Source organism: Plectropomus leopardus, chromosome 21, assembly GCF_008729295.1.
Source record: "Plectropomus leopardus isolate mb chromosome 21, YSFRI_Pleo_2.0, whole genome shotgun sequence".
Classification (NCBI taxonomy): domain Eukaryota; kingdom Metazoa; phylum Chordata; class Actinopteri; order Perciformes; family Serranidae; genus Plectropomus; species Plectropomus leopardus.
This window is the reverse complement of record NC_056483.1, coordinates 4,787,102-4,814,383: the sequence shown is the minus strand read 5'-3', so window position 1 is coordinate 4,814,383 and position 27,282 is coordinate 4,787,102. Positions and strand designations below refer to the sequence as shown.

The following is a 27,282-nucleotide window of genomic DNA, read 5'->3' as shown; positions in this document are numbered from 1 at the left end:
ACATTTGTCTGAAAAATGAACATCGCATTGAATCAATATCTTAGAGTCGATGAAAAGAACATTCAGCAAATTGGTGTTTACTGCAGGGTTCCCTTTTTTTTGATACCTCTATTGCTTTGCAATCTATTGTATGTATTTTTTTATATCTTTCTGTAGAGCAGCAAATATTAAGCTGAAAACAAGATTGATGAGAGCAGTAGAAGTAAACTTAAATGGTAAAGTTGTACAACCCAATCACCAGAAAAGATGTTGGCATTTTGTGTTTCTGCACACCATGAATATGTTACATTAGTGGATTGTTGTGTAGTGGATACATTGAAACTATATTCACCAGCAACAGCAAAACAGCAACAGTGGCTCACAAACAACCATGTTTGCTGCCGATAAAGCTGCTAGAAAAGTTTTAGTGCCTAAAAAGGACTTGTAAAACTGTGACAGGTCAAAACAGCCACATTTGGTGCCAAAAAAGCCCAAGGAAAAGCATTTGGTGCAAGCAACTGAAAAAAAGCAATAAGTCACTTTAAACACCAGTTTGGTGCCTTAAAATCTGCTGGAAAAACAGCAACAGGGCTAACAAATATCCACATTTGGTACCTAAAAACAGCAAAGCGGATTAAAATACAGAATAAGTTATGGTACCCATATTAAGTCTATGTGGACCTCTTACAAAAAATACATGCATGTTAAATCAAAGATGTACAAAATAAAACTGAAAAAGCAGAAACCCAAATAAAATGGCAAACAGCCAGAACAAAGAGTGAAAAGAGGATGAAACACATCTCCCCATGCAGCGAAGATCTGACTGCTGGAAACAAGAAGGGAGTAATCCTCATTACCTATGCCGCTGTGTGGGCTGAGTTATCCCTTCAGTTCTGCACTAATTGCCTTAAATCAATAAAACTGTTTAAGCCAAAGGAAAAGTTCTCAGTCACATTCGGGGCATCATGACCTTGGGAGCTCTTTACGAATGTACGGGAGAAAAGACACGTTTATCTGTTTTGTGCTTTCCGGAGCAACACATTAGGACTCACTGACTTGACAGAGAAAGAGGGTGAGACAGGCAGGCAGACAGCTGGAGATAAAGGGAGAGGATACGTTTTGAGTGATCTCTTTTGAAGCAGTGTGATTTTTGCTACATGCCTCAAGGTGTCACTTCATAATTGAATCTGTTCCTTTGTGCCGCTGTGAGGCCGAAGTGGCTCGAGGACAGCCCGAGGACGGCGACGTGAGCACCTCCTGGGCCCGCAGGCCACGGTTTCCCCCGCTGATAACACTGTACATGAGCAGTATCACCACCTGATAACTCTCCACGGAGACAGACTGCTAATGGAAAAAAAAAAAAAAAGTTATTATGCATCTCAATGGAGAAATGATAACATAGAACAGAGAATTGTCACATTATAATTATGAGCAGAGAATGAGTAGAAAAGGAACCCTTCAGGTTTCGTGACTGAATCCGCTCCTGCTCCAATTACGTTCTCGAGAGGCTGCCGTCCATTCATGCACAGCCACAAATTATTGTCACTTTTAGTCCCAACCATCATAATTATCATTCACTTTGTGACAAAACTTTAAAATGGGGTTACAAAGGTAATATGGTGTTTGAAAAAGGAGGAACGACGCTGATTCAGCACTTAATTGTATGGGTTTATAGAAGAACTGAGATTTTTCTATTTAAGTTAAAGACCCAATAGCACAATGTTTAAACAAGTTAAGGTACTTAGTTTAGTTTAGTTTCGTTTAGTTTATTTGTTTCACATAATACAAAGTACCATTCGGATAAATCATATAAAGATTACATGTGAGGGTGTGGTAGAAACCTGTAATGGCTTAAATACGAAAACCAACCCAGAAAACATATGGATAGTTAAATACAAGCAATCAAAACATCAATACATTTAACATGAAGTATTATCAGCAAAATGTACTCAAGGACCTTTCATTTTGTGTTGAATTTGGCAGCATCTGTGCAAAAAAAGTGGTTGTGTTTCCATGAGTTGGCTAGCGCATGAATTGGTTTTGGAAAAAAGTGACAGAAAGATGCAACTTATCTTCAATACTATTTTTCTTGTTCAAACACAGCTTTTTGCACAATGCAGAGCAAATCAAGTCATGTATTTGTTTGTAGCTTTGTAAGGTTAATAACTATATTATGCAATTGTTAAACAGAGTGAGCTTTGTTTAAGCCACCAGCATAAATTAATTTGTTGATGTAAAACCATGTCTCCCAGTGTTTTTCATTAATAAAACAGACTGAAGAGGGAACATTTTGGATGGGTTATGAATCTTTTCAGATCTCACAGTTCTCTCGATCTGTGGACTTATGTTTTTGCTGCTGTAGATCCTTCCCCACACAACCACAATACATAAAATCAAAAATAAAATTCTCTTAAGAATTTTTTTTTGCGTTGTATCTTGATGCAGGGGGTCAGTGGTTTGGTTTTAGGCAACAAAACTTCTTGGTTAGGAAAAGATTGCAATTGACTTTATCCCTGTGACTTATTACTAATTTGAACTGACATGGCAAAATAACTCAACACTGACTTAGTTTCATGTGGGACACAAACACCCATCTTGGGTCTAAGTCCTGTGTTATTTGGACCCATCCACCTCCCACCTGGCCACTTCTCACTCTTTACACCACGACCATTGCTCTGACTGTTTATTAATGATACAGATAGGTTTACATTGAAGTTGGTTGGTCCAGTGCATCTCATATAAATGCTAAAGGGTGCAATGTGCATCTGTATTTGTATCTGTATAGCTGTCATGCCATTTAGTGGGGTAAAAACTACAATATCTTCCACTAAAATATAATGGGGTACAAGTATAAAGAATCAAATTAAAATACTCAAGGAAAGTACAAGAAACTGAGCTTTCCACCAGTTTTTTTGACCCTCTGTGAAGGAAAAATGGGCAAATGTGGAATTTATGACAAGGTCTAAAGAAATGCAGGAATACATTATGTGTTACGACTTGTATGGCTTTTTTGCACACGAAAAACTGAATCACAAAAAAAGAAATCTTGCCTTATCTTCATTCGCCAAGGTTATACAGCGGATGAATGATTTACTTCTTTACTGTATTAGTCGTGAGAGTTCATCATACTTTTCCTGACTTCTCCAGGCCAAGATGAGGAGAATAAAATGAATTTTCCTTGATCCATTCCAGTCTCATTCCAAGGCCAAATTGGCTATTGATCTCCGTCTCTTTGTCTATTAAGGGAGAGTCTTGCATGCCAAAATCGGTCACTGCCGTGACGGCTGCCCATATCTCAATGCTGATTGATTCTGTGCAAGCTGTGGTCGTCCGGGCCAAACCAAGGTTGATGGGAGAGGGGATGAGGATGATTGTCTGAGGTTGCTGTCAGCCCGGCAGTCGATGCACTTGATCAGTAGAGCAGGAATACACACAGGCCAATCCTTTTGCCTCGTTTCTTTGGCTTGACGTTACCCACACACTCTCTGTGTTTCTGCCATCGCTTGAAAAGGAAATGGATACAGAGGAAGGTTATTCCATTCATCCGTTTTGGAGGGACTTGATGCAATCAATACCAGCAGAGTGGAATGATGGAGCGCCGGTAAAAGGCAGTGCAAAGACTTAGACTGTGGTATTGTATAAGGAAGCAAAAGAAAGCAAAATCCCCCCACTGTGACCCAGTGCGAGAACAACAGTCGCTTTGATTTCTCTTTTCTCTGAAAGAGTTTTCAACTGTGCCTTGTGGCTTTCACTGTTTGAATGAGAGTTGATTGATTTTCAAAAATCCCTCTGAACTTAGGGCTGTTTTTTTTCCCCCTGCTCAAATCCAACTATCGGACAAGTTTAGACACGTGATTGCGAGAACAGAGATTTTCCAAAATAGTTTCTTTTTTTTTACACAGCATATGGATTTTTGAAAGTATAGCCTGGCTCCTGGTCATTTGAGGTGAAACTGCAGGCTTAGCTGCTCTCCTCCAGCATTCACACGAAGGTTGCAACAACAAAACCCTGATTAATGGTAATGAGAAGAAATCTAATCTCATCTAGATGTGAGGTTTATTAATTTCCCAGATACAGAACCATGAAATGGAATTAGGTTGTGTGTTTATTTGATACACCAAGTGATATTGGATAATAACGTCAAACTTCGATTTCATATCACCATTAAAATGCAATGTGTTTTTATCTGGCTGGTTAATACAACATTACTTAATTAAAAAGTCCTCTGAGGAAAGTGCATGGTGAAATGATCTGTACCTTACTTTTTAAAGCAACTTTATAGTTGTACTCCACTGCATCTCATAGGGAGATATTATACTTTCTACTCCACTACAACAGCAAAATCCTGACACATGAATTCTTAAAAAATAATACAAAAACAGACATTTTTCTGCATAACTTACTTACTTTAAGTTGGTTTGTGATCCCAAGCGGCAACCTCCAGGGCTTAATGATTAAACCAACGCAGAAGTGCCAAAAACTGCAGTTCATTGCATGGGTACTTGAGGCTGGCTCATTATCATGATGTCAACAAATGCATGTGGTGGGATTACGCTGATGTGGATATGTTTGGACAACAAAGGCACATGACAACAAAACCGCACGCTGGCACAGATAATTAGGTTTTTCACAACAAAGTCATGGATGGATAGCTTTAGGCAAAAGAGGCAAATAGTCAGGTGTAGAAAAAAAAAATCACATTCAAATGAGAAGTGAACACCAGACTCCTTCATGAAAGCCCAGGGTTATTTGGATCTATCCACTGACCTTTTCGTCCCCCAAAAAAGATCTTCATGCGCCTTATATTATGTCATCACGGCTGCATTCTCAACTGACGCCGCCCGTCATGTCAGCATATCATGCTGCCTTGACAAGTTTCATCTGACTGTATAATAACACTATGAACAGTTCTGTCCAGCCGCGTTCTCAGCTGACAATGTCTTGCGGTGTATCAAGTGGACACGAAAAGTGGCTTTTGGCACTGGGATCTTAAGCCAAAAGCACTGCAGAAACGGTGGTATTTGATTTCTTTAGAAAGAGAACGAGCTTGCTGTACAAAAATATAATTTAGTGCAGCTTTAAATTGGAGCTATTGCATGATCTTTTTCTTAAGTAGTAAAACATGGGTTCAGATTTTGTCCATGTTTCGTAAAACATGTTCTTTCTTTAATTAAAAGATGATATTTTTTTTCCACAATACATAAGCTTCTCCAAAAACATTAGTTAAAATTAGTGCAATTAGAGTGTCTTTTGAAAGCTGTCACCGCCATGCAGTCTTACTCACAAAGCACTTAGCAGACAAGATGGAAAGAAGGTGCAAATAGAGTTTTTATAAAAAAAACATTTTTTGCCACTTTGATTAATCTTCAATTACCAACAGCATCTCGTAAATTCCTAAATCTTTAAAGGATTTGAATAACAGGAAATACTTTAAAAGGAGGTACCACCGCCAACTCACCAAATGTTTCTGTTATTCAAGGTTCTGCAGCACGTCGAAGAAAAGGGTTCTGCCATTCAGTGATGGCACGCCTGTCAAAGCAAATGGACTGTTTCTGAAATGTCAAATGAAACTCTGCAACCTTTGGAAAGGTTAGGCATAACAAGGGAAGCCCTACTGTACAAACCCACCACCTGACAATCAGTGTGGCCCAACACAAGATTAACCTCCGTGCAGACTGATGGAAAGATAATAAAGACATCAGAATGGGACGCTGATCATAAATTGAGTCAGATGAGTCTTAATCGTAAGGACAATATTAATGTCTGCTCCAAAGTATCAATAAATCATGAGTTACACTGAGGGTGGCTGCTGAATTTAAATTTTATCTCCATGCATAATTTGATTTTCCCAAACAGCTGCTCGGGGTAATGTGGAGGACTTTATGGGAAGGTGATGGAGTGAGCTACGCAGAATCCAACGAGGGAGGAGGGATTCGAGAGACGGCCTACAGCTCCATGTCTGGACTACTGGTCTGATTTAATGACTTTTTAAATTAAAGGATGTGGCGTGATCGATTCAAGGCCATCTTTGTGGGAAGTGGCCGCTGCTTTAAATTAGGTGGGATTAAACCGTTGTAGTTGGAATTACTGAACACTGCAGGTCAAATACTCACATTACCCTGTCCAATTTTAAAACAAACACAGCTACAATTGCTTTGCAGAGTCACTGGGGGATAATGAGGTTTGTTTTCAGCCGCCAACACTACGGTGCCATGTTTGCAAAACACCTTGTGAAAGAATAAATTGACAAAATTGGGCTTTAATATGAGATATTCACTAATTGTGATTATGTGGTCTTACAAAGTGAGAGGAGACAAAAACTTTTTCTTTTTTTGTCTCTTAGAGGAAACGTTTGTAATTTTCTGGACCCTATCTTCACATGTATTTAATTTACTAATATTTTAGTTTTGCAGCTGCCGGCAGCAATCTTACTTTATACTGGGCAAATTTCAAAGACTGTTAAAAAAAACATGGGAAAATAGGGTTTCAGGTTAAAAAATTCCTCTAAGTTACACTTTAACAACACACCATAACATTGCATTAATCAATATTTTCATATTTACAGTGTGTCAAATGACCATGTGTCAGGTATCACTTGAGGTAATGAATCATTTTTTACCATCTTTGAGCTTATTGTTTTAGTTGTATAGTCCACACTGCAAGCTTTGATTCACTCTAACCTTGAGTGTAGAGCAAAAACACACACACACAAAAAAAGATAAGCCGACTGTCTACTACCTGCATCAAACAGTAAAGAAAGTTATCGATGAGCTTACTAGAGATCAAAATAGAGCTAAAAGATGAACATTAACATGACCAGAAACATGACTCCAAATGAAGGCTAGTGTTCCTGTGTTTCTGCTGGATGTGTAATTAGGCAATTATTTGCTAGCATGTTCACCACATCATCTTTAAAAGGTCTTTAAAAGGTGTACATTGTAGTGTTTGCAGTTTGTTTTGCCCCAAAATGCCCAAAACTTGAATGTTTACATGACAACTTTCAAGTAGCGTAGAGGCTCCATCATGTTGCATTTTGGATAAATGTTCATTAATCATTAATTGTTGTTTTTTTCTGTAAAGTAAATATAAACACAGCTCGGTTGCTCTGTGTGGGATAAACACAATCTTGATTATGTTGTGATTTTTTTTTTTGCAATGATGCATGAAGAATTGATTTTCTGTCATCATTAAAGATAAAGTATTGCCTCACTTTATCCATGTGGACATAAACAAATCAATGTCAGACAGTTGACTTTGGGTCATCACTTTCAAACAGACCCACAGCCATGCTTTTGATTTTGTGTTTTTTTTGAGATTTTTACATGAAGTCCTTTTCTTTGCATTTACCATTTAGAATTAAGTCTTTGCAGGTGTCGCTGTTTCCTTTGACATAAGCAACAATTACTGCAATAGTGAAATGAACAAACAGGTGGCTGAAAAATGAAGCCGATGTGGAAGTGAAAAAAGCTGCAGTTCCTTGAATGGCCACTTGAGGCTGGCTCCTCCATAGCTCCAACTTCTCGTTCAAATATGGGCAGTTCTGGCTCTAGATACCAAGATAGCAACGACGGCCAAATGCCAAAATCAAGGCTTCAAAGCGACAGTTTACAAACCAGTGGGTGACATCATGGGAGCTACATTAGGCTACATTCTTTCTTTTTTATGTAGTCTATCAAGAGAGAAAAAGAAAGAAGAAAAAGAGACGAAAGATTGAACCGGGATGATATTTTCTGTAAGCTGACACACTGTGGTTCCCCTGACAAAAAGTAAATGGTATTTTTCCATTGGATTTTAGATTAGACAATAATCTCTGTGGCAAACAAACGATTGTAATACATATATATTTTGTTCAGAAGTTATCTTAACAAATAAACAACACTTTTAGGATTTTTGAAACCAAAATGCCATTGCCAAGTATAAAGCAAATGTTACACTGTAAAGGAACGACACTACAATCGCATGATTTGATGTCACCCCCTCAACAAGGCTGTAAAGCTGTGTTCAGCATTGCGTAGCATGATGATGATCTGCAGTCTGATGTAGCCACTTGTTGGCAAGCGCCCTTTAAAGTTCTTGAGTGGGATACTTAATGACATGTTTTATGTTGTTTATGTTGAATAAAAACGTGAATGTCTCTTAAGTTCATTATTTATTATTAACCACAGACCTTATTTAAGGCATCTACACAACAACCCATTTTTAAAAATCTCCATTGACTTTGAGACAAGGGAACCAGGGTGCTGAAATGCAAACTAATTTCCAGGTTTCAGGACTCATTTCTGGGGCACTTTTTATCTAAAATAAACCACTGCTTCTAAAGACACAAAATGTGTTATTGTTGCAGAGGAATTTTTCTCACCATACACCTGGTTCTCTTAGAAAGTGATTAGATTAATCCAAATGTCAAGGTAATTGGTATATTAATCAAATTTGAACAGTAAAACAGTTGTTTGTGTGAGAAAATGTACAATTATCTAATACTCTTGTTTTTTAAAACTTTTTTTTTCAGTCAATGAATGTTGCTCTGTAGATTTTTTTTTATGTCAGAACTATTTCATTATTTTTCAAATAATTCATTGTGTTGGAAAATGGCTTCTAAATGTCCTGTTTATGAAGACATCACACCACAGTCAACTTTTTTCCAAATCCAATCTCGAGCTTCCACACATCAATATGTTGTGTGTGAAAAGATGCTACATTGCAAATCACATTGAATACAAATGTGTCTGCAAGATCATTAATAGCATTGCAAAGATGTGCCAAATTGAAAATGGAACACAGATGGGTTTTCGCACAGTTCATTACTTAGATTGCCTTCTGAGAACACAATGGTTGAAATACAGTGTGTGTGCTCTGATGAGTCACGCGCTGTATAGGGAAAAACAACTGTCTGAGGCTCTGAAGACCATAGATGGACCGCTGTGAAGCACAGAGACAGCGCTGCTGCCTGCAGAGTGGCATCAGCGAGAGCTGCTTCTCTTATTGTTGCATGTTCACGCAAGAATAATGAATCATCTGTGCTGTGGAGTCTGTAGATTCAGTAGACCTCCTGTGATACTTATATTTTAATTGGAGCGTTGATTGATGTGTACAGGCTGCTGAAGAACATCGCGGAGCAAGTAAACCAAATATGCATTATTAATTTAATATCAGTATTTCTGTTACAATACTGTGAAAAATGCAGTTCATTGTACATGCATTTTATTCCATAAGCAAACATTTTTGGTTGTATAATTTAATAGTATTGTCCATTAAGTTCTACATTATTGCAAGAAATCATTTCAATTGGACAGTTTACACCTTAATATGAGTTTCAGGGATCCAAAGACGTGGACAGCAGAGACACATTAGCCTACTGTTCACATCTGTTTAAATGCTAATTCAACTGACCATTGCGTACATACATACATACTGCCTACATTTGTTCTCCTAGAAGAAGGTCAGAGGGACTTGCGCAGTTATTACATCCACATTTTGACTGTCATGCTCACTACAAATGCGATGTAGTCGCATAACATCATCATGGAAAAGCAGTCATCTCACAATTGTGTTTTATGGCCATTTTGAACATATGGCTTAGGTTTTGTGCATATCTGCAATGGAAACCTGCCTACTGGCTGTAGCAATGACCCTCAGACAGGAACACAATTTGAAGAAGAGATGTATAGTGCATTCAGAAAGTATTCAGATCCCTCTGTACTTTTTTCACATTTTATTATGTTGCAGCATTAAATAATTTAAATTCATTTATACCCTTATCAGTTCTCACTCAATTCCCCAAAATGACAAAATATGAAAATGTATTAAAGAGGGAAAAAAATACTGAAATATCACACTGACACCAGTATTGAGTCCCTTTGTTATGTCTCTTAAAAGTAGGCTCAGGTGCCTCCCTTTTCTCCTGATCACCTGTGAGATGTTTCTACAGTTTTTCAAGTCATTGTTTTGATTTTATAGTGGAATAAAGATATTAAATCAATTACTTTATTAGTGTTCCTTTCACTTTAAGGGTATTGTGGCTGGCATCATATTTTTTAAGCAATACCAAACCCTACCTACATTACAAGTTTGCTTTGAAAAGACACAGTGCGTGTAACGAGCTGAAACTGACACACTCTTCCCATCTTCCACCCATTCTTATCTGCTCCATTTTGTCTTTGACGTCAACCTCTGTGCACCTGCACTTTCCCTCCATTTTAGTCGTCTCAGCGCACAGCCGCACTGCTGAAATCCATTTCTTCACATCACCTCTGGGCTCCTCACTTCCCCGGGGTAAGGTGAGCTGCTGTCATCATCTTCACTCTGCTTGTCTGCAGGTTGAACATTTCCCTCTCTTATCTGCTCACAGAGGCCTAAACACCAGACAGACAGACAGGATTTCAAATCTCGTTCATCGAGGCAAATATCATCCAACAGAGTCTTTCCACTCGAGTGTCTGACTTCATCTGGCACTTAAAATAGTTGAGGCAACACACATGCTAAACAGCATTTCAAATATTAGCCCCTTTAAACAGAGGAAACTGCTATTTTTAACATTTATTCTGGCGATATTCTGGCTGCACAGCATCCAAACAATCACTCCTCAAGTATCGCCTGTCAGTCAAATGCTGCGTGCAGTATTGTATCTGTAGATGGTTAACTGCTCGTGCTCCTCTTATATTTGTTCCACACAAACAATTCTGCTGTTTCTGGTATCATAAAAAGAAACATTTTCTGTGTGCCAGAAGGTTTTTCTCCTGTAAAACCCCACACAATAAAAGCTTCCATGGTTTGATAAGCACAGCAGACAGATACTAGCCTGACATTTATTAAAATGTATTTCTGTATTCATTTTATTGCATTTTTATTTCAGTTAATTATTTTTGTTTCAATTCCTAATGTTTTGATAGTGATAATGGTAAAAGTTTATTGTGTATGTGGATTTTTGTTTTATTTAAGAAAAGTCATGCAATTCCAACAACTCACAACTCAAACTGTCTGTTGGGTTATAATTTTATTGTTTGCCTTACTTTTCTAAGTTTGACCAAGCTGATTTTGCCCTGTTGAGCCCATTTTTAGCATTGTTGCTCCATTAAAAGGCCCCAGCAATCACTTTAGTGAATACAATGTTAATTGTAATAATCAAACCAGCAGCAGGAGTTAAAAAAATAAAACCCCAGTTGTATTCTTCTATAAGTAGCATGAAAGCCATGCAGACAGCATCCATATATCACCCATAGTTTGCACTGTAAAAAGAACAACATTAGATTGCTGTGTTGAATGTTTGATTTAATACTGTCTTAGGATACTAGAACATAACCAAAAATGAAATCCTAACCACAAAATGTAGCCTGGTGCTGGTACCCCCCGGCTGCTGAGGGAGCTGTACCACCTTCCCCTCAGGCTAACAGTCCAGTCTCAGTGCTGTCTTCCTGTCTGACTCCTCATTCTCCCTGCAGCAGCCTCCCCACTGCACCTGAAAGGGCCTCAGCTCCTCCACATCCTGGATCCCTGATGGTCCGCTGACCTGCTCACCACAGTCAGGACAGCAAAGTCTCCCTCTCTTCCACTGAGACGTCCTCTCATTAACAAGCACTGTGCGTGCATCCCTTTCTCTCCTGAATCACACACCTTGCTCCCTCATTGCTCTCCTCTGCCAACACTGGAAATGTTCATGTCTTGTTAAATGTATGATTGACATTTTCCTTTGTCCTTGGTACAACTTCTCTATCATCTCTAAAGTACTGCTTGCTTGTAATTTTTGTATTGATTATTACTAAAAATGCAAATATAAAGAGGTAAGCTTTCAAATTCTCAAAGCACTACAGGCTACTTAATATGCTTGAAATGCCCTGCAAAATAAGAGACTGTGCAGAACAATACAAACAAGTCTTTATGACTAAATATCAATGCAAGCTGCAGACCTGGAACAGAGTCATGTATTGTTAGAGCAAATTGGTGGTGAGAGATAAGGAGCGTAATTTATTTTTCTTTTTATACATTCAGGGCTGTTTTGCTGAGCATGCACACTCTTATTCAGCACCTTGGCATTCACACACTTATTTACATTTGTAAACCCCCTATGGCGCTATAGTTATCCAGCGCCTGCCACTGAAAAGATCCAACAACTGGGACTCGCTGTGCTCAAGGGAACTTCCACAGCAGCTGTTTGGAGGAAAAGGAACATCACAACAAAAGTTTGTTGGCTATAGGTTAGTCGAGGGAATCTTCAACACAGCGACAAAAGCCGATCATTGTTCAGTGGTATAGCAGCAGCAGAAACTCAAACATGGACCAAACAGTAAGCAGCAGTTATGGAAGGTGACTGGCAGAGATGATGGAAATTTGAATTTAAAAATTTCTGTTTGAATTTGCAGCATCAGTGCGCTACAACACACCGCAACAAACTTTGAAATTCAAATGATGAATCAACTTTCCTCCACTCATCATGACAGCTGCGTGAGAAACATTTCACCATATCTTATCAAGCCAGTCACACCATGCATTTAGTCTTATGATCTTGTTTTTCCACATGCAAAAACAATCTGCCAGCAAGAGGAAATACTTCCATGGTTATACTTTCAAGTGTCATAATCTTGAAAATCAAAAACTTGCTTTAAAGCCCCCCTTTTTTTAATTCTTTCTCTATAATATTAAACATTCATGAATAAATAGCAACAATTAAAGTTTAAGTTTGAGAGAAAAAAACTGCCTTGGTTATTTATTTAGTGTTAAACTGTCACAACAGCGTCCTCAGTTGTGTTTGTATTTTCTCATTTTGCCTCATTTCCACTTTTCCAAGCCGCTACATTGTTGTTTTACTTTGTCGCCACCAGATGCCCACTGATTTACCTCATCCTGCTCAGCTGTGTCCTGCACACTCACCTGCTCACCTGCATCTCATTTCACAATCATCCTGCCAGTACATAAACCAGCCCTGTTTCACCAGTCAGTTGCCAGATTGTCAGTGTTCCTTTGTCCCTTTGCTTTTCAACCACATACACCAACCTGCCTGCAAGCTTTCACATCTTTACTTCTGTCTAATCTGATTCAACATAAAACTGCTGTCATGTTTGCAGATACACTCTTAATTGCTGTAGCAACGTATCAAACTTTTCCAAGTGAGCAACAAACTTTTCTCAAGAGAGAAAAGCACCTAGAGGGAAATTTTGCTTTCACAATCTTTGTCTCTGAGAAATATATCAGCTTCTTTGTGGAGATTTTCTGATGTGTGTCTCCTGACCTCCCCTTAGGAGAAATAAGGAGCAAAATAATAAATCAGTTGTTTTGCTGTGCTCATAAGCTTCTTAGAAGTAAGACAAGTCTGAGAACAGAGTTGAGATGTAAATTTGATCACTGAGACAAATGTCTTACATTGTGCAGGCTCATAAAAGCCAATCATGTTTTCATGTGGACCTCAGTGATATCTCAAGAGCTGATTACTTCAGAAAAATAAAGATCAGTGCAGTGAGAGGGAAAAAGAGCATTTTAAGACCTTAAATTAGGATTGAGCTCAGACAAAAGGAAGACCCAGGAGTTGATTTTAAGAAATGTTGATGAAAATCTTATATAGATGTTATATTGAGCTCAGTTGTGTCTAGGAGAAAAAAGATAGACAAAGAGGAGATCTTATTTTGAAGTTTTACTTTCCTTTGGGTAAGGACAAAAACAGAACTCTCTTATTTCAAATAAAGCTAATAAAACTTGTCTTACCCTTGCAGAAAATTGTGTGTTCATGCACATCCGTCTCACATAATTTAGAAAAAAGAGTTTCGAGGTCTCTTAAATATTAGATCACCAAATACAAGGTCTGTCCCAAACACTGTTTAAAAAAGCCCTGGTCATTCCCACTGCAATAAAAAAAAAAACACAGGTGAATCAGACTATATGAGAGTATTTTTGTGGCAAAGTAAATAGTACAGTGGGATTCTATGTAACTGCAGCGAAACATCATACAGGCATTTACACAAAAGACATTTGCATTTATCGAAAATGTTCTCACACATCATTACATTTGAGGACACAAGGGGAAAATGCTAAAGTAAAGCTGAAAAAGTGTGTTTCTCTTTTATGCAGCTCAATCATTACACCCTTTCTGTTCTCTGTGTACATCACACATTGTGAAATTCACACGGACTATGTTTAAGCCCAGACATAAGGCAGTGATAAAAAATGAATAACATCTTCTTCCAGCTTTGCATATAACACATTTTGCATGCTTTCACTTTTGCTATGGACATGCATTTTGCAGACCAGTCAACAGAAGAAAATGTTGGCATTGTGCATTTCTACAAACCACACACATTTGTATGTTTGATACAGAAATCAGAGTTTCTAAAGTGACGAGTTAATGAGCTGATTTTAAAAGTTAAAGGAGATGGTAGATGGGGTGATGCCTGTAAGACGCCTGCCAAGTTGGAGACCACTGTTCAAGACCACTAAAAAAGCTGCTTTTAAGCCAGAAGTTGCTGTTTCTCCAGCAGCTTTTTGGCACCAAACTGTTTTTTTAGCCACCCATAGCTATTTTTCCAGGGGCTCTTAGGCACCAAATGTTGGTGTTTTTTAGTCACCCATTGCTGTTTTCCAGTGGCTTTTTGGTATCAAACATGAACGTTTTTAGCATTCAGTTTCTGTTTTTCTGGTGGAGATTTTTACCAAGACATCGCTGTGTTTTCAGCCATGGCTGTGTTTAATGACACCAAAATCAGGTATTTTAACTCAAAACACGATGTTTCCATCACTATAGCCAAGTGGTTTTTGTACCTAAACCTAACCACATGTTAACCACAGCGTTGTTCAAATATATAGTTTCAATGTATCCACTACATAATAACGTGCAACATATCCATGGTTTGCAGAAATGTACAATGCCCACATTTTTTCTGGCAATTTGGTCTTAGCTTTTTGTGTGTGTGTGTATATATATGTACATGTATATAGAACCACGACCACCTGGAGGGAAGTAAGCACTTGAGAATGAGCGCCTTGTAACAGATGGATGGATTATATATAACGCAGTATATTTGCATTGCAGTATCTTTTGCATCATTTTCCTTTTGTCTGCGTGTGTATCAGAGAAAGCGTTTGGGTGTTTGTGCTCATATATGTGTGAAAAACAAAGAGACAGTGACACAGAGGCAGGCAGAAATAAGTGTGCTGTGTTTTTAGACGGTGACATCTGACGAAGGAGGAGGGGATGAACAGATGTACTTTGTTCATGCGTCTGACGGGTGTACCAGAGAGCTCTCTCCCCTCTCCACTTCACTGACAAGCAAGCACGCGCTCCCCTCAAGATCTCCTCTGAGCTGTACACCTCTCTCCTCCCTCTCCTGTCCCTCAAGCCACAAACCGGCCCACAGCAGCCGCAGGTGGGACCTCACTGGTGACTCCAGCGACGTGCTCAGGATCCCATTAAAAAAGCAACTCTGTGTGCTGTGTTCTCTCAAGTGTAAAGCCTATTTCATTCCCTACGAGCCAAACAGCTTGCAGTAGCTTGACGCTCGGTTGGTTTGTTGCAGATGGAAAATGGGCTGCAGAGGCTTGGGTTTGTTTGTTTTGGCATTTGGTTTTGATCCAGATACAGTTTGTGGCGTTGAAGGCAAAGGGGTTCTTGACTCGGCGGCGAATTGAAAGCTCTTAGTGGTCAGTGCCAGGCTTTGCCCTGTTCTAATTCCAAGTTTGAAATGTTTGAATGGTAACAACAAACTGTGGACAAGACCTCAAAGTGCTATTTGAAAAAGAAAAAAACATTTGATAAATCATGATCATTTGGGAAAAGTTTTCTGTAAAGGCCCTAGCACACAAGGGGCTTTTTGTGCGATTAATCACACATCAATATATTTTTTGGAACTGTTTTTGTCATGAGTACTTTTACGGCGAATGCAAATATTTTGTGTTGAAAAAGTGATGTAATTTTTTCCCCCCCTTTTTTAGAGTGAGGTCGACTGTTTTTCTGAGCTTTCGTACCATCAGTAAAGGCATTAAGCAATCACACTTTATGGATCTCCCGTCATGTAACAACCTAAAAAGTAAAGGCAGACTTGTTGCAATCATTAATGTATAAAGAAGACAGGATACACCACTGGAGTATCGTTCATTCCCATGAAAGCTGCTCAGTGACAAATTAAGCCAAACAAGCTCATTTTCTGCTGTAAAAAAAAATTAACCAGATCTTCTGCATCATTGGACCCATACAGCAAGCGCACTAGAGACTTACAGCTGCCAACTTCCCGTATAGCACTCTGCTAACTTGAATGAGTATCAAAAATAATTGTATCATGCTGCTCTTCTAGACTTTTGTCATGCAGATTATGACTATAATTTCTTAAAAGAAGGTGATGGATAGGTGTAGATTTTGGGGAGATTGCAAGTGACACATCCTCTTAATTATTTAGAACATGTGCATTCCTCCCCCTGGTAACAAAATTAAAGACATTTATGCTTTAAACTGATCAGGAAAAGGTGCATGTTGCTGTATAAAAATCAACAGAATAACGGAAATTAGTGTTTGAGACTAAAATTTTCTAGCAGAGAAGACATTTCCAAAATCTGCTGTTTCACATGTGTCCATTCCAATGTTGAAACAAATCTAACGCCCTTGATGACATGAAAGCAAAGACCATGCATCACGACATCTAAACCGTTACCTTAACCGTAACCAATAAGTCTGAGTTGCCAAAATGTAACCAAATCCTAACCACAAAGGTGGCAGACCAGGAAATGTTCACATGAATTGCAATGACAAATTACAAATGAATCTTGTGATGTACGAGAACTGAAGATGAAGTAAGATGTTGGCAGATCACCAAGAACACACTTACTGATTAATTTGTCTTCAAATGGCTTTTGTTAAACTTAAAAGTCAATATATGGTCCAGATGATTTGTAGGTGAGAAGACATGTAGGTTGATATTGATTCCGTTTGATAAAAAGGGTAATGTTTCAGTAACATAACATAACAAACAAAATGTTTCTTCAACACTTTGCAGATAAATGTTGAAAAAGTCAAAACGATGCAACCTAGACATTTGAAAAATTCTGCCAATTATGCTGAAACGGGACAGCTTAAAGTCTCCTCACTTGCAAACCAAAGTCCAATTTAGTATCACCACATTTAAAGCAGCAAATCTCTGACTCTAATGTTAAGCTTGAGTTTTTTCCCCAGGCAGAGATGTAGCAGACACAAGGGTTGGCTCTATATAGTCTTTAAAATTCTGTTTCTTCCCCGACCTTGATGCAAAGACGATATATTTCTGAAGCAAGCGATGGCAGAGTGCCAGACTTCCCGTGTTTCTAAGGATAAAGGAGACATGCAGACATGAAGAGAATTCAAACTAATTTGTTGTTGGCTTGTGCTCAAAGGTCCAGAGTGTAGGATTTACGGAGGATGTGTTGGCAGAAATGAAATGTAATATAATAAGTTTGTGTTCTTTAGTGTATAATTGCCTGAAAATATGAATCTTGGTGTTTTCATTATGTTAAAATAAGCTGTTAATGTCTACAAAGGAAGCAGGTCCTCGTCAGTGTAGGACACCATTTTGCCTCCCATGTAGCCCAGAATGGACACAAACCAAACACTGGCTCTAGATAGGGTCACTTGTGTTTTCTCTTTGGCCATCATAGTTAGCAGCACCTCTGCAAAGAGATCATTTGAAAACCACAGGTTTTTAATTGAAACCGCTTAATTCAATATGTTTACCACTTTAAAGCACTTTAAAGTGGAATAGGAGGAGACCTCTGCAGATAATTCTGCTCACGGTGAAAAAAAATCCTGAATGTTCGGATCTTAAGTTATCAGAGCAAAAAGTGTTATCAGAGCAAAAAGAACAGGCTAATGGCTTGTTCTTGAAGTACCAAACAGCATTGGAAAAACACCAATTTTAATAACAAACCCCTTCATTCTGTTTTTTTTTTTTTTTTAAATCAGCGTTTTGATTTGGAGAGGAGGAGACCTCTGAGGATAATTCAGCTTCATCTGGATCTCTGATTAAGAAATAAGTGGAGCACATCTAAGCAGGTGCAGGGCTAGCAGCCCATCTCTGACGTGCCAAACAACATTGGAGAAACCCATATTTTTAATGCAAATCTGCATTTTTCAGTGTTTTTACAAGTTTTAATCACCTGGTCTGTTTATTTTGGAGAGCAAGAGACTTCTGCAGATAATTCAGCCCCTGAACAATGAACACTGAAGGAAATTTTAACCGGGAGCAGTATCAGCTGGTTGCAATCTTTAATCCTCACCACTAGATGCCACTAAATCCCCCTAAATCTTACACACTGTTCCTTAAAATAAAAATCAATGAGTAGTCCTCTTAACCAAGACTTTTCACTTTTAACCTAGATGTTAAAAAACAACACATATAAAAGGTTAAATGAAATCATAACAGATTTAATCACAACCATTAAAAAACAAACTTTGTAATACAATAATAAATAAAAGCTAAATTTATAAAATCAGTCATCTTTTACACAAATTCCAAGATGACAGAAAAATTGGAAACAAGCATAAGGTCTCAAATAACTCACATCCACACCTGTATCACACCACCTCAGTAATTCAGCAAATAACAAGTGAACATCTGTCCTGCCCTTCTCCCTGGCTCAAAGTTTTCAGATTGAATGTCAATAAAATTCAAATGTACGCTCGAAGCTAGCCTCGCCCGTCAATCAGTGATGTTATTGGCGTTTCTGCAGGCATATGTTTGATCTGACCTTCGGAGGGACAGACTCTCGATCAAAACAGCAAATCACACTGGAGGCACAGCGGCAGCCAAAAATCCCTGACTTCAACACTGAAGACTGAGGCAAAATATAGGCTACAGATTCACATGAGATAAGTCTGCAGGCATAAATACGTGAGGAGAATATTTAGGCAGTCCTCGACTGGACTGTGGTCTGAAGAGCAAACTTTAATCATAATTTGAATCTTGGCTGTGTCACTTGTTGGCAAAATGCCTCTAAAGACATTAAGGGGAGATTCAAACGGCTGCTGGAGGAAGAGAGCTCCATTTTTGAAAAGGAACAGTTTTTTTTTCAATGTCAAAATGTGTTTCAGTAAGGAGGATTTTATGAGTTATATGTACCCTTTCCAAGTGGATTTATCAGATTTCTACACTATGCTGCAGAGTCAGACAGTGGAGTTGTTTAAATTGATAGTTTTCTTTTTGTTTGTTTGTTTTTTAAGTGGGGTTTTATAGGGTACTTATCCATGGACAGTATATTGCAGATGGTAGATGTCAATTGGTGCATTCTCAGTTTGGGGAAGCAGGCTGGCAGCAAAGCAATCTACTGCTTTGAAGGGTTTCAGCAACAAAATATATTTTAGCTACCTAAAAAAAATCAATATCAGGTTATGCTATATGAGTGTTTTTTTACTTTGTAACACAAGGACACAAGTTACATTTATTAAATTAACTGTCTTTTACACAAATTCCAAGATGGCAGAGGAATGGGAACATTTTTTTTCTTGTCAAGGCTTCTGCTGCCTCCATCAATAAGTTTGTCCGCCCATTGTCATTTCAAAATTGTCATATCCACAGATTTCAGTGTAAGACACCGACTGCAAACCGACCTGGCATGGCCATTTGATACACGGATCGGCAGCATCACTTGCAGCGAGACCAAAGCTGCAGCTAGACCAAAGGTGGTGGATTGGTCCAACATACCCTGGACTTTAACCCGAGAGGTCAGTGTTCACTTCCTGTCTGAATGTAAAGACAAATCAGGATGTTTTTTCCTAAACCTAACCATCCATGCTTTTGTTGCCCAATCATAACCATGTGTTTTTGTTGACATCCGGACGTTGGTTGGCATCCCACAATGTCAACAGCAGACACAAAAGGATATCCAGAGCGTAATATGTTGACGCCGAAGTCCTCTGATAAAGCAGCAATATATGACGACTTAGAATGAAAACATGTTGAGTTTGTTTGTATTATTGTTGTAACTCTGGCATTTAAAAGAAATAGACATTTTGGATTCACCAAAGTCATGCAATAACCCAAACTAACTATCTGATCGTAGCAGTGGTAGATCAGCAGCTCCTGTGTTCAGCGAGCTATAATTACTGTTTTTCTCAGTCAAGTCTGGTGGCTTTGATGAGTGCATAAATGGGGAACTGAAGGCATGAACGGCTCACCTGTCCAAACGGGCTGTCTGACAGACGAAGGTAGAGTTGTGAAAATACTCCCAATATAGCGTACAATTAGAGTGATATGATTTTTTTTAGCTGGCTAAAATAAGTTTGATCACCCATAGCATTACATTGCTTAGCTTCTGTGCTAGACTCCTGCCTGCTTCTCCAAACTGAGAGCATAAAATCCAAACTATCCCTTGAATAGCCATGTCAAGATAAAGTTTAACATTTCATCATGACTAGTAATTTAATTGGAATGACTTTTCAACCTTTAAAACACCATAATCGCACATTTTTTTTAAGTCAAGGTTGCATTCCTTTGAAAAAGTTCATCATGGTTTCCTTTAACAAGCCTTCAGAAAGGCATTAATCATTTCAAAGCATATTTCATTAGGACGTTGAAGCTGATAATGCATGTCCTTGCCAACTAATTGATGTTTATTCAAAAAAAGTCGAATAGGAAGAAGTTCAGAGCGGAGTCTATCACCACCAAGGCTTTAGAAAACACCGATGTCTGGGTTGTGACAACTGCTGTGATCTGAAATGGCTGTGAAAAGCAAATCTGCATAGGCAAACACAGGCACACACACACACACACACACACTGTGTCTGTCTCTCCTGCGCAGACAAATACGGTGATTCTTATTTCTGTCACAGGGAGGAGTGCAGGTGCTGTAACCTTTCGCTGCTACTCCTGTCAGAGTGAAAAACCCAGCTGTGCGGTGGGAATGACATACTGCAAATAGGCCTTCAGCTTCTTATTGGCATTCAGTGAGCCTTCACTTACACACAAACTCTCTCTCTCTCTCACACACACACACACACACAGAGATATCCACTTCCTCACTTGTCACCATGCATATTGATAAGCCCATACAGAGCACCATCTTGTGGACATTTCCTGCTCCGGTCGTTGTCTAAAATGTCACTTTTGATTACATCCAATTAAGCAACTGGCTAATAAAGTTCAATCAAAAGTGCCTGGGTGCTTTTTTCCTCTCTCTATCTCTCTGTAGACACAATTTTAGCTATAAATCTAATTTATGGAAATCAATTCTCTGTTCTAAAATATGGCATCATTAGCATTGTTTGTCTCTGTCTCTCACACGCTGAGCCAAGTTCTTGTATAATTGATGGGTCTAAAGTTTGAAGTTTGATCAAAGGAATAACTTTTAAACCAAAACGCAGAACTCACTAGTATTTGCATGACTAAGAGCGACAAAAATGACTAACACTTTCTGGCTGACAAACACACCCTCACCTCCTGCCACAGATACCCCCCACCAGCTCATGTAGATTACATTCAAAATTCAGTGTGTGCGTGTGCTGGCATGATATCTGTCTCCCCAGGGTGTGTAGTGGTGCAACCCCACTGCCTGTGCTGTGGTGCAGCCATCTGGATCGCAGCAGGGAGCACCTGACACCTTAACACTGCATCTGCTACACTCCCCTCGCCAATCGTTTCCAACTGAAAACCTTTTCCTCTCTATTAGAAATAAATGTTTCTACCCCGAAGGCGCTGAACTAATGCATTGCAGACCAAATCTTTTTCGTGTTTGTTGAGATTTCCTGTGATTCTGCGGTCGTTTTTTGGGAGGTTTATTGATGCTAAAAGGGATTTGCTGCACTTTTTCAGCAGCATCCTGCTTCATAAAGTTTATATCTTTAAAACTGCTCTAATTCATCTTTTTATATTAACAATATATTTGTAAAGAGGATTTTACTCTTCATCAAAGAGGTCTATCTCTATAGGGATGCTTTGACACCTAAAATAATAATCTGATTATGCCAGTGGCTAAAAAAGCACTTTTTGTGGCTGAAAATTGCCTTAATGGCAATGTGACCCATTTAATCTCACTCAGTACTGGACCACTTTCAAAAATTGATGTTCCCATTTGTCACTGCACACACAAAAAAAATCTAAAACGATAAAAAGAGAAAACAGGGTCCCAATTGAAAACATCAAACTTACCCTTTAAAAAGGTGATATCAATGGTGTGTACTGTATATAGCTTGTTTCTGCTGCCTCCCATTGGCCAAAACAATTAGTTGTTACGGGTTCAAGCTTTTCAGTACAAGTGCATTCACTGGAGAATAAAATAAATATCCATTCAAGTCATTTTCACCTTGAAAATCCCTTTGTTTGCTTATTTATGTCAACATACATTGGTTTGTCTACCAGCCTCGCTCCAGCTTTCACCGTGCTCCAAATGTATTGACCAACTAACTCGGTCAGAGGTCGCCGTGAAGACAAGCAATCAGCCGGGCACTGGCACACCCGTGACCTCTAATGTCAAGTTGCTACAACAGGATGCAGCAGCAGCATACTGATAACGGCCCACAGCTCGCAGGTGGAGCCAAAAAATCTATACTTCATCTTCAGGTGCAGTCCTAATAGAAATGACAGTGTGAAGCCCTGAAATAGCTTGTACATAACAGGGGTGGACGGAATATCAGACACGCCTGACAATATGATTCAGTCCAGTATGGCAAGACGACGGCCTCAAAATGAGCTCAATCAACACCCCTCTGAAACAAACACATGCTATTCAATGATGCATATGTGAATTTCTCATTTAGATTCTTGTCTTGTGAACATGTACATGAAGTGCTGATGATTTCCATAAAGACAAAACTCTTTGAAGCAAACACTTTCATCATTACAAGCGGCACAATGATCTCCTCAGTGACTTCATCTACAGTAAATCCAAGTTATGAAACGCATGAAAATAAAAACCTAACTGCCTTGCAAAACAAAACTCAGAAGGCACAATATAGTGCACATGGCTAGATAATTCTTTTGTTTAAAACAAAATAAGTTGACTTTAATTGCATGCAGATTCAAGACGATGAGGAACAAAACACTGGTATCAACACTTTTTAATAACAAAGTTACAAGAAGTCAATTTCCAACTGTCAATCCACAGAACATTCATTAGCAATTGTTTTGTTAATCCATTAGTAGAAGTAGAAGTTTTGCTGATGTTTTTTGTTTAAGAAATATTTCATTAAGCAAAATAATCACTAATTGTGGCAAAGATAAGAATATTCATCAATAGAATAAAAAATATATTCTTGATCTCGGAAAAAAGATCACAATTGACAGAGCACAAGTCTGTCAGTTACATTTATTTGCATTGAAAATACAGAATGCTTAAATTACACACGCTCAACTATCATGCAATAAACCCTTTTCATTTCCAATGTAGTTGTTGCACAACAGTACAACAGTCGGTCACTACATCTGCATTTAAACTTTGTGACATTCCCACTTTCATGGTTTATTATAGCTGAGAGAAGAGTTGAGCAGCGCTGTCGACGTTTACAGATTCCTTTGGCGGCTCTCTGACAACCTAAAAATCCAAAAAATATTTAGCGTTAACTATATCAAGAGGATTCAAATGCTGGATGATAAATAGCAAGTGTAAAATGCCAACAACATGCACCACTACCTGTGTTTGTTTCTTTGGTTCTGGAGCAACAGACTTGGAAATGCTCTTAACATCCCTCTGGACTTCTGTGAAGATTTGATTGAGGTTCTCCACCTTCTCATTTTTCACTGCATTGATCTGTGAAGCCACAAATTACCTTATGCCAGAGCTGCAGCAACAAAATCAACGAACAAAAGAGAATACAAAATATATGCAACAAAAGAGAGGAAAAAAGGAGATCTTACGTGTTTGAGCGTCGTCGTGACGGGTTTCGCTTTGTTCTTGTGCTTCAAGTGCTTGTTTGCCACTTGAAAGACGTTTTTCTGTTTTTTCCCCTTTTGTTTATTCTTTCCCATGATACCTGAGGAGAGAACGCCCGTCAGCGTGATCTGCTTATGGGAAAGATTTCTTTTCTATAACATAGCCTCTGTTCTATCCTTTGTTATTTTCCCTGACTGGTTCGCCGGCTCTAAAGTGATAGTTTTCACATTGATCGCACAGGCTCACTGCTGCTTTAAAAAAAGAGATGTTGAGATTGTTCCAGCTTCTCCGCTTGCCTCCTACACTCAGCAGCCACCTGATTAGCAACACCTCTATTGACGCCTGAAGCTCACTCCTTGAGACAGTGAATCATAGAACTTGAACAAGGTCAAGAGGTTCAGCTGGTGTGTGAATAAGTCTAATTAAGTGACTCTGAAAGTGGCATAAATTGATGTCAAACACTCATATTTGAGCTTTTTCCAATTTTACAGCTGACCTCCTTGCAATTTCATGCACAACAGTGTCTAGACTTTTACCAAGAGTTGCACCATAAACAAAACAAACCTTCACCCTAGCTGTCTGACTGACAGTTATTTGGAGGGTTAGTGAAGAAAAAAATAAAGAAATACAACTTGCTTTAGTAAAAGTTTGAAGTACTTCTACTTAACTTCAATATTTCTATTTAATGCTAATTTATACTTCCAATCCAATACATTTTGGAGAACAATACTGTACTTGGAACACTACATTTGACATTAGTTAGTTACTTTGAAAATTCAGATTATCAATACAAAATCCTAATCAACTAAGTACTACTACTACTACTCATAATAGCAATAGTAGTAGTAATAATAATAATAATCATAATAATAATAATAATAATAGTAATAATTTATATATATAATTTTCTTTTGCTTATTTATAGATAATTCAAATTATACAAAATAATACATCTTCAAACCCATCCTTGGTCCAAAAAGATAAATATATATATCAAACAAAGTTTTAGGATAACGTGAAGAAATTAGGCACTTTAATGGACCAAGACACCCTTAAGTCAACAATATCATCTAAATTTGCTGCATCTTTACTAGCTTTACTACTTGTAACATAGTATTTTTACATTTTGCCGTAAGTATAACCTCTACCAACACTGTCAAGTGTGAAGGCAACTAGACAGCCTGGCAGTCATTTGACAGATATAATCATGCACTGTACATGCTGCATATTGTTTATTTTAATACTGAGTTGAATTATTGAAATGTTTAATCTTTTGAAGGTAAAATATAAGTCCTACTTCAATGCGAATGTAAACACACATCAAGCACGCAGCCTGCCTGTTGGATACAAATTCAAAAACTCTTAAACTTGATCCACATCCCTCTGGATAAACATAAAGTCAAATAAAATCACTCACAAACATCCAGATGTTGTTGCCAGCTAACGTTAGCAGCTTGTTTATGTAAGTTACATGAGGCTATGCACGTGTTATGTCATTACTTTATTATGACGATATTTAATTTTGTTAAATTACATAATATTTGCCAAAAAGAATCGTAAACGGTGCATACTAAGTTAAAACTTAAAAAATGTGTGAAATACTTTAAAACAGACCTTATTTCGGAAGCTGTTGGTTGATGTTTATATCCTCATATGCTAGGTAGTAGCAAACGTACTTCCTCTGCTACGTCGACGCGTTGACGTAACGAGTAGTAGCCAATCGCAGCACAGCAGTAGTAGCCAATCACAGCATAGGAAGGCGGGTCAATTTGATGTTGTAGAAGAAGAAGAAGACAGGCGAAGTAGAGCCATTTTTCTCTGTTTTGCCGTGTTTAAAACCAACATTTACGCTTGAAACAGTTAAAAAGAAAGATATGAAAAGAAGACAGCATGGCGACTAGACTGCTAAAGCGAGCTGGCGTTTCAAACGAAACGTGTGAACAACTTAAACGACACCACATAGAGAGTTGTAAGGACCTGTTGTCTCTGACTCCCATTGAAGTGATGCACGCCGCCGGGATGAGCTACCAGAAAGCCTCTGAGCTGCTGCAGACTGTGAGTAAAGCCATTGCACCGCCTGTCTCCACGGCTCTCGAGCTATGGACGCAACATTTGTGTTTCTCCACATCTTTGCCAGCTTTGGATAAAGTTTTGAGAGGAGGTTTACCTTATGGGACCATCACAGAGGTGACAGGGCCCTCTGGCTGTGGGAAGACTCAACTGTGCATGATGCTCAGTCTTTTTGCTACTTTGCCAAAAAGTGAGGGTGGCATGGACAGCGATGTGATCTACATCGACACAGAGTGTGCTTTTTCTGCTGAGAGGCTGGTGGAGATTGCACAGAGCCGGTTTCCAGACTACTTCAGCTGCAGGGAGAAGGTCCTGCAGATGGCCGGGCGGGTGCACCTCTTCAGAGAGCTCACCTGTCAAGATGTCCTCAACAGGCTGGAGAGACTAGAAGAGGACATTATCTCAAACAGAGCTGGTCTCATCATCCTGGACTCAGTGGCCTCGGTGGTGCGCAAAGAGTTTGACACAACATTACCAGGCAACTTGATGCACCGCAGCAACCTGTTGAGCCACGAGGCCTCCACCCTCAAATACTTAGCTCACCAGTTTAACATACCTGTGGTGCTCACCAACCAGATCACAACTCATGTGCGGAGTCAAGGGTCTGAAGGGGAATCTGGGTTTGTGACAGCGGCTCTGGGGAACACGTGGAGTCACAGTGTAAACACACGTCTCATAGTGCAGTATGTGGACTCACACAAGAGACAGATACTGATAGCCAAGTCTCCTGTTGCCCCGTTTGCTGTGCTGAACTACACTATTGAGAAGCAGGGGATCTGTATCGATGCAGATCAGGAGATCTTGTATAAAGGCACAGATCCCGGACTCCAGCCAATCAGGGTGCAGACTGAATTCAGCTGCAACCTAACCAGACCTGTAGACTAGATCAGGGAGACTGGGAGAGGCCAGATGCTGCAGTCCTGCACAAGTCACAAATTCAGGACATAGCCTGGTCCTTCGTCAGGCGGTCTAGAGGGTCTTTCCAAGGCAGTTTTTTTTAAATTAACAAGCTCTATTTTGATGTTTTTATGCACTCTGGCACCTTATCATAGGGGTCGACCAATAATGATTTTTCAGGGCCAATACAGATAATTAGTAGTTAATGAGACCAATAACTAATGTTTGGAACTGATATACATTTACAATAAAAATGAAAATATTTCTGTCAATTTTTAGAATTAGGAATATAGAAAAACTCCAATGCAAAACTTAAAACTGAAATGTTCAACATCATATATAGAAAAATCCCAGCAACTTTTAAAAAAAAATATGGAGTCAAGAGAAAATTTCAATAAAAATAGCTCCCTGAGGTTATACATGATAAAAGTTCCTCCCATGCTGACATTTTCTTTGTACATTTTGATTCATTGATTTTATTTGTGATAATTAAAATAAAATGCTGATACAGATAATCGGCAAAATGCCAAA

General features: G+C 38.7%; 2 protein-coding genes across 2 annotated transcripts; one reads left to right on the top strand and one right to left on the bottom strand.

The window, feature by feature from the left end:
- Positions 1-22,957: 22,957 nt before the first annotated feature.
- Positions 22,958-25,483, bottom strand: rbis (ribosomal biogenesis factor). Its single transcript, XM_042510749.1, has 4 exons — positions 25,399-25,483; positions 23,769-23,884; positions 23,545-23,661; positions 22,958-23,445 (listed from the first exon to the last, which is right to left on the bottom strand). The coding sequence occupies exons 2-4, from the start codon at positions 23,877-23,879 to the stop codon at positions 23,377-23,379; spliced, it is 297 nt and encodes a 98-aa protein (XP_042366683.1). The 5' UTR covers positions 23,880-23,884; positions 25,399-25,483; the 3' UTR covers positions 22,958-23,376.
- A 143-nt stretch (positions 25,484-25,626) lies between these two features.
- On the top strand, positions 25,627-26,896 carry LOC121960831 (DNA repair protein RAD51 homolog 2-like). Its single transcript, XM_042510703.1, has one exon. It carries the CDS (start codon positions 25,675-25,677, stop codon positions 26,737-26,739), a length of 1,065 nt encoding a protein of 354 aa, XP_042366637.1. The 5' UTR covers positions 25,627-25,674; the 3' UTR covers positions 26,740-26,896.
- The last annotated feature ends 386 nt before the right edge of the window (positions 26,897-27,282 follow it).